The sequence below is a fragment of the Vipera berus genome, assembly GCF_964194415.1.
Source record: "Vipera berus genome assembly, chromosome: 4".
Classification (NCBI taxonomy): domain Eukaryota; kingdom Metazoa; phylum Chordata; class Lepidosauria; order Squamata; family Viperidae; genus Vipera; species Vipera berus.
Genome location: NC_138206.1, coordinates 82,561,009 through 82,573,755, shown reverse-complemented (window position 1 = coordinate 82,573,755; position 12,747 = coordinate 82,561,009). Strand labels below are relative to the sequence as shown.

At 43.5% G+C, this 12,747-nt stretch overlaps 1 protein-coding gene across 1 annotated transcript in view; it reads right to left on the bottom strand.

The window, feature by feature from the left end:
• Positions 1-12,747, bottom strand: part of SLC9A7 (solute carrier family 9 member A7) — a 116,914-nt gene that overhangs the window by 62,589 nt on the left and 41,578 nt on the right. Inside the window, exon 10 of the mRNA XM_081326960.1 lies at positions 5,595-5,708. Coding sequence (XP_081183086.1) covers positions 5,595-5,708 — 114 coding nt within the window. The remainder of the gene's footprint in view (positions 1-5,594; positions 5,709-12,747) is intronic.

Genomic DNA, 12,747 nt, shown 5'->3' with positions numbered 1-12,747 from the left:
TCCTAGCTGTCACTAACTCCCAATAAAAGTTTCTTTTTAAGACAATGCCTGTTTCAAGAGTTCTGCTTTCTTGGAGACCTAGCTGAGGCAGGTCCTTACACAGAGACAGAAGGACACTCAAGAGAAGCTCCAGAGAATGTTGTTGTTGCTGAACCAATAAAACTGAACCCAAAGGCAAAGTTATGAAATCCAACAATAAATAGGCTCTCCTAATCATCTTTTCATGCTGAAACATCAATGCTGTATGGCAAAATGATACCATAGCACTTTGAATTGCCACCTCTGTTATAGCTTTTGCAGCAATCTATCCAGGGTCCAAGCCAATAGTTCTTTGAAAGAGGTAAAGAAATTTCATTATAAATTAATTAATTCTTGGAATGCAAGAATTGTAGCCAATTCCAAAACAGCATGATACAGTTGTCAACTCTACAACAAACCTGGCTGCAGCCATCTTGCTCGTTCTAGGTTGCCACAAGAATGGGAGAGGGTGTGGAGGATTTCTGCTAAACATTTCACTTTCCCATGGGAATCAAGGTCATTTCTGTCAGTTGGGGGAGGGGGTGTGAGCATTTGGTCAGAAAGCTCACCAAACTATTCTATTGGGAAATGTAGCTGATTGCATAGCAGTGGGGTAGGAGGTTTAACTTTGTAATAGTGTTTCTCTTTGGAGGGGATTTCAGACTTGGTTTCACTTTTGACCGTGCCGATACTATGTAACCAATAAACATGTTCTTTGAGGAAATCCCTAGCCTTGGAGTTCTGATTTGTTTGGTCTCATCTATCAGAACCATGACAGCAGCTTCTATACAGGAAGGCTGAGTGGAATCCAGCCAGATGGGAAGTAGGCCCAAGGGACCCAGCCCGGTAGGATAGAGGGAAGACAGAGTGGTGTTCCTGTGATAGCCAAGCACCTGAATTGCGATCATTTGACTATAGGGGAGCTGGAGCAGCCATAATTTTGGGTACAGGTTTTAAGTCCCTTCATTCAGCACCATCATAATTTTGAATGGGCACTGAATGAATGGTCATAAGTCAAAGACTACCTGTACAAAAAGTTTTTCACCACTTGGGAACTTCCGGGTGGCTCTTCAGCGGCGAGGACGGTTGGATTTGACCGCCAGCCCTTTGATCCCGTTGAAGCGGTGGAATAGCTGACGATCAGCTGTTCCGCCGCTCAAAAACCCCTCTCCTTGGGCAAAGAGGGGAGGGGGAGCTTCCAGGTAGGGGTAGAGCTCCCCTAGTGGCCCAGAACATTTGTTCTGGAGCATGAAAGGTGAGAGCCCCCCAAAGCCTGGGAATGCTCCGGAACGAAGGACTCTTCTGCTTAGGCAGAACAAGATGCTGAATCCACTCCTGCCAGATCTGATTGTCATCTTGAGTTACGGTAGCAGCAGAGCTGATGCGGGAGTAGTATAAATAGCAAGTACAAAGCTTTGAAACTCAAACTCTCTTCCTACCCCAACAATTGTTTTAAAGAAGGGGAAGATGGCGCCTGACGGACTTTTTTTTTCTAACAAGAAGTGAAAGTGTTTTTCTTCAAAGTAAAGTGACTGCTTGAACTGAGTGGGAATATGTAAAATGGACTATCAAACTTTAAAAGAGCTTGCTATAATTTGGAGGTGCTAAAAAGTTATTTTCAAGATTTGGTTATTTCACAGTTTAACTATAAAGTAATAAATGGACTAGAAAGTGAAAGTGTGTACTGAAAGTCATCAGTCGCAAAAATGGCTCCCAAACCACATAGACCCGTTTTTAAAAGTGCGGAGGCATTGCTTGTTCAGCAGTCTGGAACGCAGTCTTTGAAGTTACCCCCCCCCGAAGTTGCTGCATCTGTATTGACTTTAAAAGATTTACAATATGCTTTAAACGATGCCTTAAAAATCCAATCTGAAAAAATATTTGAGAAGGTGGCAGAATTTATTGAAAAGGAATGCAAGAAAATAAGGGAGGATACTTTGATGGCACTTCAAGTGTTCTCAGACTGTATTGAGAACCTGGATGAACGTGTGGAAGAAGTGAAACAAAAAAATCTGATGCTGGAAGCTAAAATAGGTGAAGTGGAGAATAAAATGGAAAAAGTTGAAGATGAAATGATGATAATGCAATATAGAGATATGGAATTTGCCTTGAGGATCAGAGGTTTGAAAGAGAACCCACAGGAGAATCTGGAAGAGATGTTGGTGGATGCTTTGGCACCTATTTTGGGGTTTCAACCTGAAGATTTTTTTGGGAAGATAAAGTATTTCGTGTTAATTCTTGGATTGCTAAACAAAGGAAACTGCCAAGGGATGTGGTTGTGTATTTTACAAAGAGAAAGATTAGAAATGAGATCATTTGAATCTCTTATAATAAAAGACTTAAGGTGGCTAATCAGGAGGTTTTGATTCTGAAAGAGATTCCTCCAAGAATTTTGAGAAAAAGGAAAGATTTTTTCTTTCTGGCAGATGAATTAAAGAAACAACAGCTTTGGTTCAGGTGGGAAATACCAGTGGGGATTGTGGTGAATCATTCTGGAAAAAGATATTGCCTTAATACATTAGGGAAGGCATGTGATTTTTATTCTAATGTACTGAAAGCAGGCTCACTGTCATCCTCAGAAGTTAAAAAAGGAAAGGAAGAAGAAGAGCAACAGTTACAAGAAATAGTTTCGGAAGCTGTGCAATCCTTGGTTTTATTTAAAGATCTTAAGATTCAAAGAATGACACGGGCTGCATCTAGATTCAAGGAATAACAATAATAACAACAGTAGAGATTAAAGTCAAGTGTATGTAAGGAGGACATTGATAGAAATAAGATTTAGTAATGGAATTTGTTAAAGATAGTAGGATAATCAAGAACTAATAATGGTGGATATTTGGGGATGGTATTTACAGTAGATCTTAAAAATTAGTATGTATGTATTTAAATTGCTAGTCTAAATGTTGGAGATGTGGTTGTGATGATGCAATGTATTATTATGTATGGTTGAATTGTACAAGATTACAATTTTAAAAGTTAAAGTAATTTAGTGGAATATGTAAGACTTAAGAAAAAGATAAAAGATAGGGTTTTTCTTTTCTCTTTCTTTTTTCTTTGTATAACTATTTTTGTAGGGTACTATTATAGATTGTATTGTTATAGAAATTAAATTTAATAACTATAGTAGAATTTTTGATACTGTTATATTGGAAGAAGGCCAATTTGTTTATTATAGAAGAATGGAGTTTGAAAGTTTTCAATTAGGTAGAAAAGGTAGAATTTGGAATATGTGAAGAATATTTGTAATGGAGATATATTGTGATGTTTAAAGAGAGTTAAAGCGTGATTGGATTTAAAGTGTAATTATAGTTAGTATATTTTAGATTAAGATTGTGAAAATAATACCCTGTATTCAGCTTTGGGAAGTCAGGGGGGGATGCGTGTGGGGGTTGTAGGGGTATTGGGTGGGTTAGTGTATGGGTTAGGGGTAGGGGGGATGGGGTTTATGCTTTTTTTTTTAAATGTACTTTAAAACTTTTTAATAAAAAAAAATCACCACTCCTTTCATGTGGGATGTTTCCTCATCTATACCCTAATTCAGGGGTGCCAAACTGCTGGCCCGTGGGCAGCAACACATCATGTGATGTTGCGAGTTTGACACCCTTGCCCTAATTTATACTCTTGAGATTTCCTCCAAGATCTCTCATCTGAATAACAACCAAAGCTGACACATGGAGACCCACATATTTTTTAAGTTGTTTTCCAGGAACATTGGTCATTTTTAACAGATTTTAATTCTAATGTTACCTCACATAAACAATTCAGTTGTGTGTGGACAGTTAGTTAATTAATTCAGTTAATCTGATAGAGAAAATGATTTCAAGAAAGCATTCTGCCAGTACCAGTATGCCCATTAACATTTTCCATGATACTTGCCACCAAGGTCCCTGAGCTATCTGATGCTTCCCTTTTTAAGAATCTGTTAACTGAAAGGAATCCACTGGAATCCGGCAAGCTACATGGTAAAATGCCAGCTTTCATTTTAGAAATGTATTTGTAGGCATTCTTAGGAGATTAAAAAGTAAGATGGATAGTAATACTTTCCCTACTTGAATATATGTATATCCATCTTTTTGTAAATAAGAGGCAAATCAGTAGGGCTGGAAGACAGCATTTGAGCAACTATACCAGTGTCCCTTTTAACAAATGTGCTTTAATGAATGTTTTGGAGGGTGCAGCCAAACACTCTGAGAAAAGGCAAATCTTCTTGTTCAAATAACTATTACAAAAATCAGAAAATTGTGCTTGCTGACCTGAAAAAGCTATTATTTTTAATCACTTCAACTTATTTATTGCCTTCATTACAAAGAAAAAACTAAAATTGCTACTTATTCCCTATACTTGCTTTAATATTTCAACCATTTTGATCAGGTGATCAATGTTTCTTCATAATTATGTTCACCAAATTTCAGACTTTTGCTATCTCATACATATATACTTAAATACCTACATGTCTACATATCTACCGTACATATATAGGAACTTTCACTTCCTTATATAATTTGAAAAGTCAAGAACACATGAGGAAGAGGAAGAGTAGCAGTTCTCTGAAGACTGCATCATAAATATTAACAATAATCAGTACAACTTAAGATATTGGCATTACTGTGTGAAAATGATTGAGAGGGATTAAAAAGAAGATTCTGGTTTAGAATCTGTAAATTTCTTTCTGGGGCTGACAATAAAGGCTCAAAAGTGCAACAGAATCAGCCAAAGGTCTGATAATAAAAGGATTTTTTAAACTTAATCCTGAAGGCAAGATTAAGTTTGGGTTTTTTCCTTGCATGATAAATTTAGGAACAATAAAGATTAGGATGACAATAATTTCCTCATCCCTCAGTTTTCATTTGAAAGTATAATTTTCCATTTCCTAGTTTTCAGCAAGTACTGTACCATGTTCTTCTTTTTCATCTTTCCCAGACTATGACATTAAAGTAACTCTAATGTAATTATGTTTTTAGAAATTATATTACCAGGATACTTTTTTCTTATGGCCAAACTACTTCTCCTTCAGTTTTATTCTCAGATGCTTGAGAACTTCAGAAGATACCAGAATCTGACTTTTTGTCATCTAACTTTAACATACTCTGTCCACCTTCTTCTGAAGATTTCTCAAATCTCACACTTGGTTTGATAAATATGCAGGTTTCAGAGATCCTACATGTACACAGATTTATCCCACACAATACTGTGACTCAAGGACAATAATTTAATTTAAGATAATAATTAAGACAATATTTTTCTAATATTTAATCTACTAGATGCAATATCTAATATAGTTTAAGAAGCTCCATCCTCTTGTTTGGATTGCAGCAACACAAAATTCAAAAGCCATGGTTTCATAAAAGGGGCTGCAGCAAAAGCTACTGTAGTCTGATAAAATACAGTTGAAACCCTAAACACATATAGTTAGGAGCTAATCCCATAAATTCTGCAGGACTTATTTCTAAGTAGCCATCTACTGTATAGCATTGCACTTTTAAAAATATTTTATTTCAACTCCATAAAAACACGAGAAAACTTCTGAAACCTTTGAAACACATATTTGAAATATGTTAAATATGAAGAAAGGATACAAAAGCTCCAATTATGAAAATGGGGCTAAAAACATGTTTCTGGAAAGTAAATAAAGCTAATCCCATATAAGAAAATATGAAATTCTCAGCCAGGAAATGCAGAACTTCAAAGAGCTGAGGGGAAATGTGAAATGATTAGTTTGCCAGTTGCATTCAATAAAGCTGACACTTTATATAATACGTATGTATTCCCATCTTCCATAAAGCTCATGCAAAGTAAAATAAAAATACATGTAATAATAGAAAATAACGGGTTTAAAAGTTAAATATGTCATTTTGTTACTAGTTATTTTTACCATTTTTATACTATGCATCTGAAATTATACACCTAAGATAGTATAATGTTAAGAAGGTAATTCCCAAATTCATAACTGTTCTCCTATTCCTAATAAATACTGAATTTGAATGATCTTCCAGCATAGCAAAGATAGTTATCATAAAACAAGAAGTCCTTCCTGATCTTACTGGACTACAACTTTCATAATCAGCTGTGCTAATGGGATTGCTGTAGATGTACTTCAGCAACATGTAAAGCACCTAAGATTCCTGTTCAGAGTTGTAAAACTAACCCCCCTAAAAACTAAACCACTAAAGCCAACTACAAATCAGAAGTCTTATACTAAATGAGTAGCATAAGAGGTGCCTTGTATTCCATTTCTAGCTGAATGTTGAACAGTGTATCATCATATCTATAGACACCAGTGTTTGGACCTTGCCTCACAATCATTTAGGAAGTAGAGATGATGTTGTCACTGCTATCATCATTTTGTCTTTAAATGTTCCAGCACAGCTGAAACCACAGAAAACAAGAAGGTCCCAATTCTGCCATAATTCATAAAAGGTATCCTAACACAGGGCTTTTCAACCTTTTCACCCATTGTACCACTTTTAGGACATGGCAATATTCAAGTATCACCAGTCACCTACCAAGGTGTCAAAAACTTGATGACCAAAAAAAAAAGGATAAAAGTGATAGTCCTCGACTTACAACAGTTTGCTTAGTGAGTGTTCAAAGTTACAACGGCACTGAAAAAAGTGACTTATGACCATTTTTCACACTTATGACTGTTGCAGCATCCCCAGGGTCTTGTGATTTACATTTAGATACTTGACAATTGATTCATATTTATGATGGTCACAGTGTCCCGGGGTCACATGATGCCCTTGTGCAACCTTCTGACATGCGAAGTCCATGGAGGAAGCCAGATTCACCTAACAACTGTGTTGCTAATTTAACAACTGCAGTGATTCACTTAACAAATGTGGCAAGAAAAGTCATAAAGTGGGACAAAACTCATTTAACAAATTTCTCACTTAGCAACATAAATTTTGGGCTCAATTGTGATTGTAGGTTGAGGACTGTCTGTACACCCACTTACCACACTTTTAATGGGAAACTTGTGCCTGTTTTTCTGACATTAATCTTTGCACTGTTGTACCCCCTTCTCTCCTTCTGGTTGACTCAAAGAAGCTAGGTGACTGCAGGGGTTTTTGGGGGGGTGCAGCTTCTGCACTTAAGTGGGGGCATGTGGGCATGTTGGGGTGCTAATTGGCTATCCCCCAAAGATTCCCTAGCTCTTGGGTGGCAACAGTTACCCAGCATGAGGGGCTCAGGAGAAAGATGCTGGCAATGCTAACTTCCAAAAATGAGGGGCTCAGAGGCAGCTACAAGCAGGGGAGGCAGGGAGCGGGGGGGGGGGGAAAGAAAGGAAATCAAACCTGATTGACAAGGATCATAGTAACCCTGCCCCTACTCCACAGAGGGCAGACCCCATCATCCCTGGCCCGGCAGGGTCTTCCTGCCCCACCGTTGCAGACAATGAGGAGGAGGAAGGGGTTTAAGCAAGCTTAGTAACTGGAGTGGGTAACTTCCTTCATGGGTAACCACCTAGCATGACAGAAGTGACCAAAACCTATTGCAACCACCCAGCAGATGGGGGGGAAGGGGAAAATAAAAACCAAACAGCCCCCCCACCAATTCTCAACAGAAATGTTCATGAAAATGATAACCTCGGACAGGGGAAGAGCACAGGCAGGCAGGTGTCTTGCTCGGCTAGTGGCTTGGGGGAGGGAAGAGGGCAGCTTCACCCCCCCAAAATGCTGCCTTTTCACGAAAGCGGTATGAAAACTGTTATGTACTGTATTGTAAATATGCTAAGCCATTGACCCCCGTCTACTGTGGAGAAGCTAAGCGGGTATTTCCTGCCAAGCCAAGGCTAGCCACCAGGAGACCCTGATGGTTAGTCCCAACCATTTTGGCGGGAACATTTGTATTTGGGTGGGAGATTCCAGACAATTGGTAATTGGTTGAACACCTGAGGGGTTAAGGGTATAAGTACCGGCCATTACCTGTTGCTCAGTTAGTTCTGTTCCTGTTGCAATAAAGCTATGTTATGATGCTGTGTCGCTCCTTGCCTATCGAAGTAACCCACTACATAAAACTGGTGATGAGGATGGGATTCTGCAGGGAAGGAGGGTGCTGCTGATCAATGGACCGGTGAGAGACCAGGCTACGAGCCCTGGCAGGACCCGCTCCCCAGCTGCCTGCCAGTAAGTCACACTGGAGGCACAACAGACCTGAGGATCTGTCCCCAGGACCCCTAGGATCAGCAAAGCTCCGACCGCAGCAGCACAGGCAAGACCCCTGCACATGCCGCCTCCCAAGAATGGCCAAATTGGGAAGAATTCAAGAGTTCGACATAACCCACCCCAAACAGTGGAGCACATACGTCTCCCGGGTGGACAATTATCTCTGTGCAAACCAGATCAGGGACAATGGGCTGAAGGCGGCAACCTTGCTATGTGTCTGTGGGTAAGACACATTTGACGTTTCGGAAAACCTAATAGCCCTGGCCAGCACAGAAACAGTTACCTATGCCAACCTAAAAAGAAGACAGAGAACATTTCAAGCCCAAGTTATCAGTCATCGCCTGATGCCACGCATTCGAGTGATGTGACCAGAGATCAGGGGAGTCAGCAGCGGAGTTTGTGGCAGCCCTTCACCAAGTTTCACACAACTGCAAGTTCCCTGACCTGGAAGACCGTCTCTGAGACAGGCTCATTTGTGGATTGCGGAACAGAGAACTGCAACAACACCTCTTCACCATTGAAAAATTGACCTTCCAAGATACGCTGAAAGAAGTCATGGCAGAAGAAGCTGCCGGAGGAGCAATGAAGACTCTCCAGCCACCTAAAACACACACCAGCCCCACAGCGATCAACCATGAGACCACCGAAGGCTTCGCAGAAGACAGCGAGGACGAAGAGGTCGACCAGCTGCAACGAGAGCCACCCCGATGGCCACGCTCCACGGAACAAGCAGCTTCAGCACTGAACTGTGCGAGCTGTGGGGGCCAGTATGAACGAGCGGAGTGCAAATTCTGCACAGCTGTATGCTGTGCCTGTGGAAAGCAGGGCCACATCAGCAAAGTTTGCTGAGGCCAGCGGCGGGACACGAAAACCCCGACGCAACAGCCAAGAGGGAAATGGTCTCCAAGGCAGTCCCGAATCGAATACTGTTCAGGGAGACAGCGGATCCAACGCACAGGAGCTAAACGCGCTCGCAAGCAGAAAATCAGATTACAGCCAAGGCTGCAAGGTGTCCCATGCCTCATGGACCTAGATACTGGATCAGCACTGTTCATTATCCTCCAAAATCTTTGACCACATCTCGAAGCAGAGCAGATGGTGAGTCCCATTTAAAACATCCAGTTTGGTGTTAACAGACTTTCAGCACTGTCGCGTCCCCATAAGGGGAGAGGCCATCATCAACATGCAATTCAAGGAATTTGAGGGTCCCCTCAACATAGTGGTTGTGGAGGGACAACACACCAGCTTCATAGGGCTAGACTGGTTCAAAGCCCTGGGCATCACGTGACCAGCATCCATCGGACCTAAATAGATGAGCTAGCCGGAGTATGCCAGCAATATGCCGACATGTTCAGTTTGGAGCTGGGGCAGTACAAGGGGGCACCCATTTCCCTCAACCTTGACCCAACAGTAATGCCCATCCAACTAAAACCACGCAGAGTTTCCTTTGCATTGAAGCTGAAGATAGATGCGAAACTAGCTAGTGCAGCAAGGAGTGCTCCAGCCCATGGACAGTAGCCAGTGGGAGACTCCAATAGTGACCCCAGTCAAGCCCAACAGGGATGTGCACATATGTGCAGATTATAAATGCACCATAAACAAGGCACTCCAACAGCATGCTTACCCAGTTCTGGTGGTAAGCCACATACTCGCCTTGCTGCAAGGCGGTCGAATCTTTACGAAGCTAGACCTCGCCCAGGCATACCAACAGCTGCCAGTCAATGATGCTACCGCCAAGGCACAAACCATAATCACACACAGAGCGGCATTCTGGGTGCGCTGCCTGCAGTTTGGAGTAAGTGTAGCCCTCAGGTTGTTCCAAAGCATCATGGAATGGATACTTAAAAACATACCTGGCATCTGCCCGTACTTTGGTGACATCCTGATCGCAGGAGAATCAGCGGCGGTCCTGGCAGAATGGCTTAGGGCCATTCTTCAACGTCTCCAGGAGGCAGGCCTAAGGCTAAAAAAGGACAAGTGCCAAATCGGCATGGAATCCACAGAGTTCCTGGGATTCAGGATAGATGCTGCCAGAATCCACCCATCAGAGGCAAAGCTGAAGGCGATTCTACAAGCCCCCAGATCCAAATCCAAGGGGGAGCTGCAAGCATTCCTGGCTTGCTGAATTTCTACCATTCGTTCTTACCACAGAAGGCTGCAGTGGCAGAACCACTGCACTGCCTATTGGACAGAAAGGCACCCTGGGTCTGGTCGAGCACCCACGATAGGGCATTTAAGGTGGTCAAGTCACTGCTATCCTCCATCTCCATGCTGGCCTTCAACGAGAAGTTACCAGTAACATTAGCCTGCAATGCTTCACCATATGGCATCGGGCCAGTGCTAAGCCATCAGACACCAGATGGTCACGAGGCCCACATTGCATACTATTCCAGAACCTTATCATTGGCTGAGAGGAGAGGAACTACACACGAATTGACAAAGAGGCTCTCGCCATTGTTGCAGGTATTAAGAAGTTCCATGACTTCTTATATGGGTGACCCTTTACTGTTTACACATATTACAAACCGCTGCTTGGCCTTTTCATGGCTGAGAAGCAGACTCAGCAGATCCTGTCCCCACAGATGCTGCAATGGTCAATCTTCATGGCTGCCTACTCATACAGGTTAGTCCACAAGCCAGGGAGGGAAATGGGCCATGCCGATGCACTCAGCTGACTGCCCCTATCACAGACGGATCCGGACCCAGCTCTGTTATCGCGTATCTTGGCAATCCAGGACTTACCAGAAACCCCGTTAAATGCAGAGGATGTACCAGCTGAAACTGCCACTGACAGAACATTCAGTTGCTTCTCAACTGGGTGGTGCAGGAAAGATGAACTGTCAGCCCACAATGGTTGTTTGCTGTGGGGGAGCCAGGTCGTTGTTCCACCCAGTCTGCACTCCAGGGTGCTGGATTCTTTACACAAAGGACACCCCGGAATTATGAGGATGAAGGCGTTAGCCCAGAGCTACTTGTGGTGGCCAGGCCTGGACATTGAAGACTGAGTTAGGAGTTGCCAGGCGTGCCAAGAAACCCAACCGGAGATGCTACACACGCCAGTGCATCACTGGGAGACCACCACCCCCATGGTCTCGCGTGCACATTGACTTTGCAGGCCCATTCCAAGGGCAGGTATTCCTCATAATTAGTGGACAGCTACTCAAAGTGGCTGGAAGTGGCACCAGTCTCATCAATGACAACGAACAGTCATCCATGACTTGCGCCGACTGTTCACCATGCACAGTCTGCCAGATGTGATTGTGTCCGACAATGGGGCACAATTCACAGCAGGAGAGTTTCAGGCTTTCCTAAATGCCAACATGATCTGGCATGCAACGTCTCCTCCATTCCACCCAACAGCCAGGCAGAACGGATGGTCAGGACGACAAAGGAATCGCTCAAGCAGATAACCACGGGGGACTTCCTACTGTGCCAACACACAACCCCCCTATACCGCAGCGGGTCGCAGTCCAGCGGAGCTGAGGTGGGGCCGCCGGCTCACGACGAAGCTCGACCGACTTTATCCAGATAAAGTAGTGGCAGAGATGGCTCAACCCAAGCCACCCAGGAATTTGCAGCTGGGTGACTTGGTCTGGGCCAGGAACTACGGGGGTGGGGTGTTTGGGTGGCAGCCAGGGTGACCAAGATAAAGGGGCCCTTGTCCGAAATCATGTTAGGTGATGAGCCCATGGTTAGATACCACATTGACCAGTGATGGCGTCAGCAAATGGAGACCGCTCAGGGGGCAGATGCCAAGGAAGTACCAGATATTTCCTCAGACACCCAGGGTGATGACATTTCCCTGAGTCTGCCCTGGTCTACCGCGGCCGCCTCCGGCGAGACGGAGGCATGAAGGCCGGGAGAGTCGCCAGCAGTTGCGGTGACTTGAGCAGACAGCGTGAGTCCATTAGACTGGAGCAGGATCATACCCCCCTCTCGAGACAGATGCCTCACAGACATTGCGCCAGTCCACCAGGATGTGAGGTCCCCCAGCCTACCTCAAGGACTACGAGTGCTGAATAGACTGAGGGTGACAGCCATCTAAGGAGGGAGGGGTGTTATGTACGGTATTGTAAATATGCTAAGCCATTGACCTAATGTGGAGAAGCTAAGCGGGTATTTCCTGCCAAGCCGAGGCTAGCCCCAAGGGGACCCTGACGGTTAGTCCCAACCATTTCGGCGGGAACATTCGTATTTGGGTGGGAGATTCCGGGCAATTGGTAATTGGGTGAACACCTGAGGGGTTAAGGGTATAAGTTCCGGCCATTACCTGTTGCTCAGTTAGTTCTGTTCCTGTTGCAATAAAGCTAGGTTATGACGCTGTGTCGCTCCCTGCCTATTGAAGTAACCTACTACATTAAAAAAAACTCTGAAAAAGAACCAGGAAAAATGGTTTAAACAGAAGAGTGTCTCTTCTGAACAAGAAAAAGAAAATCACATCCGCATCCAGCTCTTGGTGGGGTGGGGATTTTTATTTTTTGCCTCATTTTGATCTTTTCAAAAGACCACGTCCCATCACCGTTCACCTGCTGCGCCCCCCACAGACCCAAATTCCTTCTTTCCC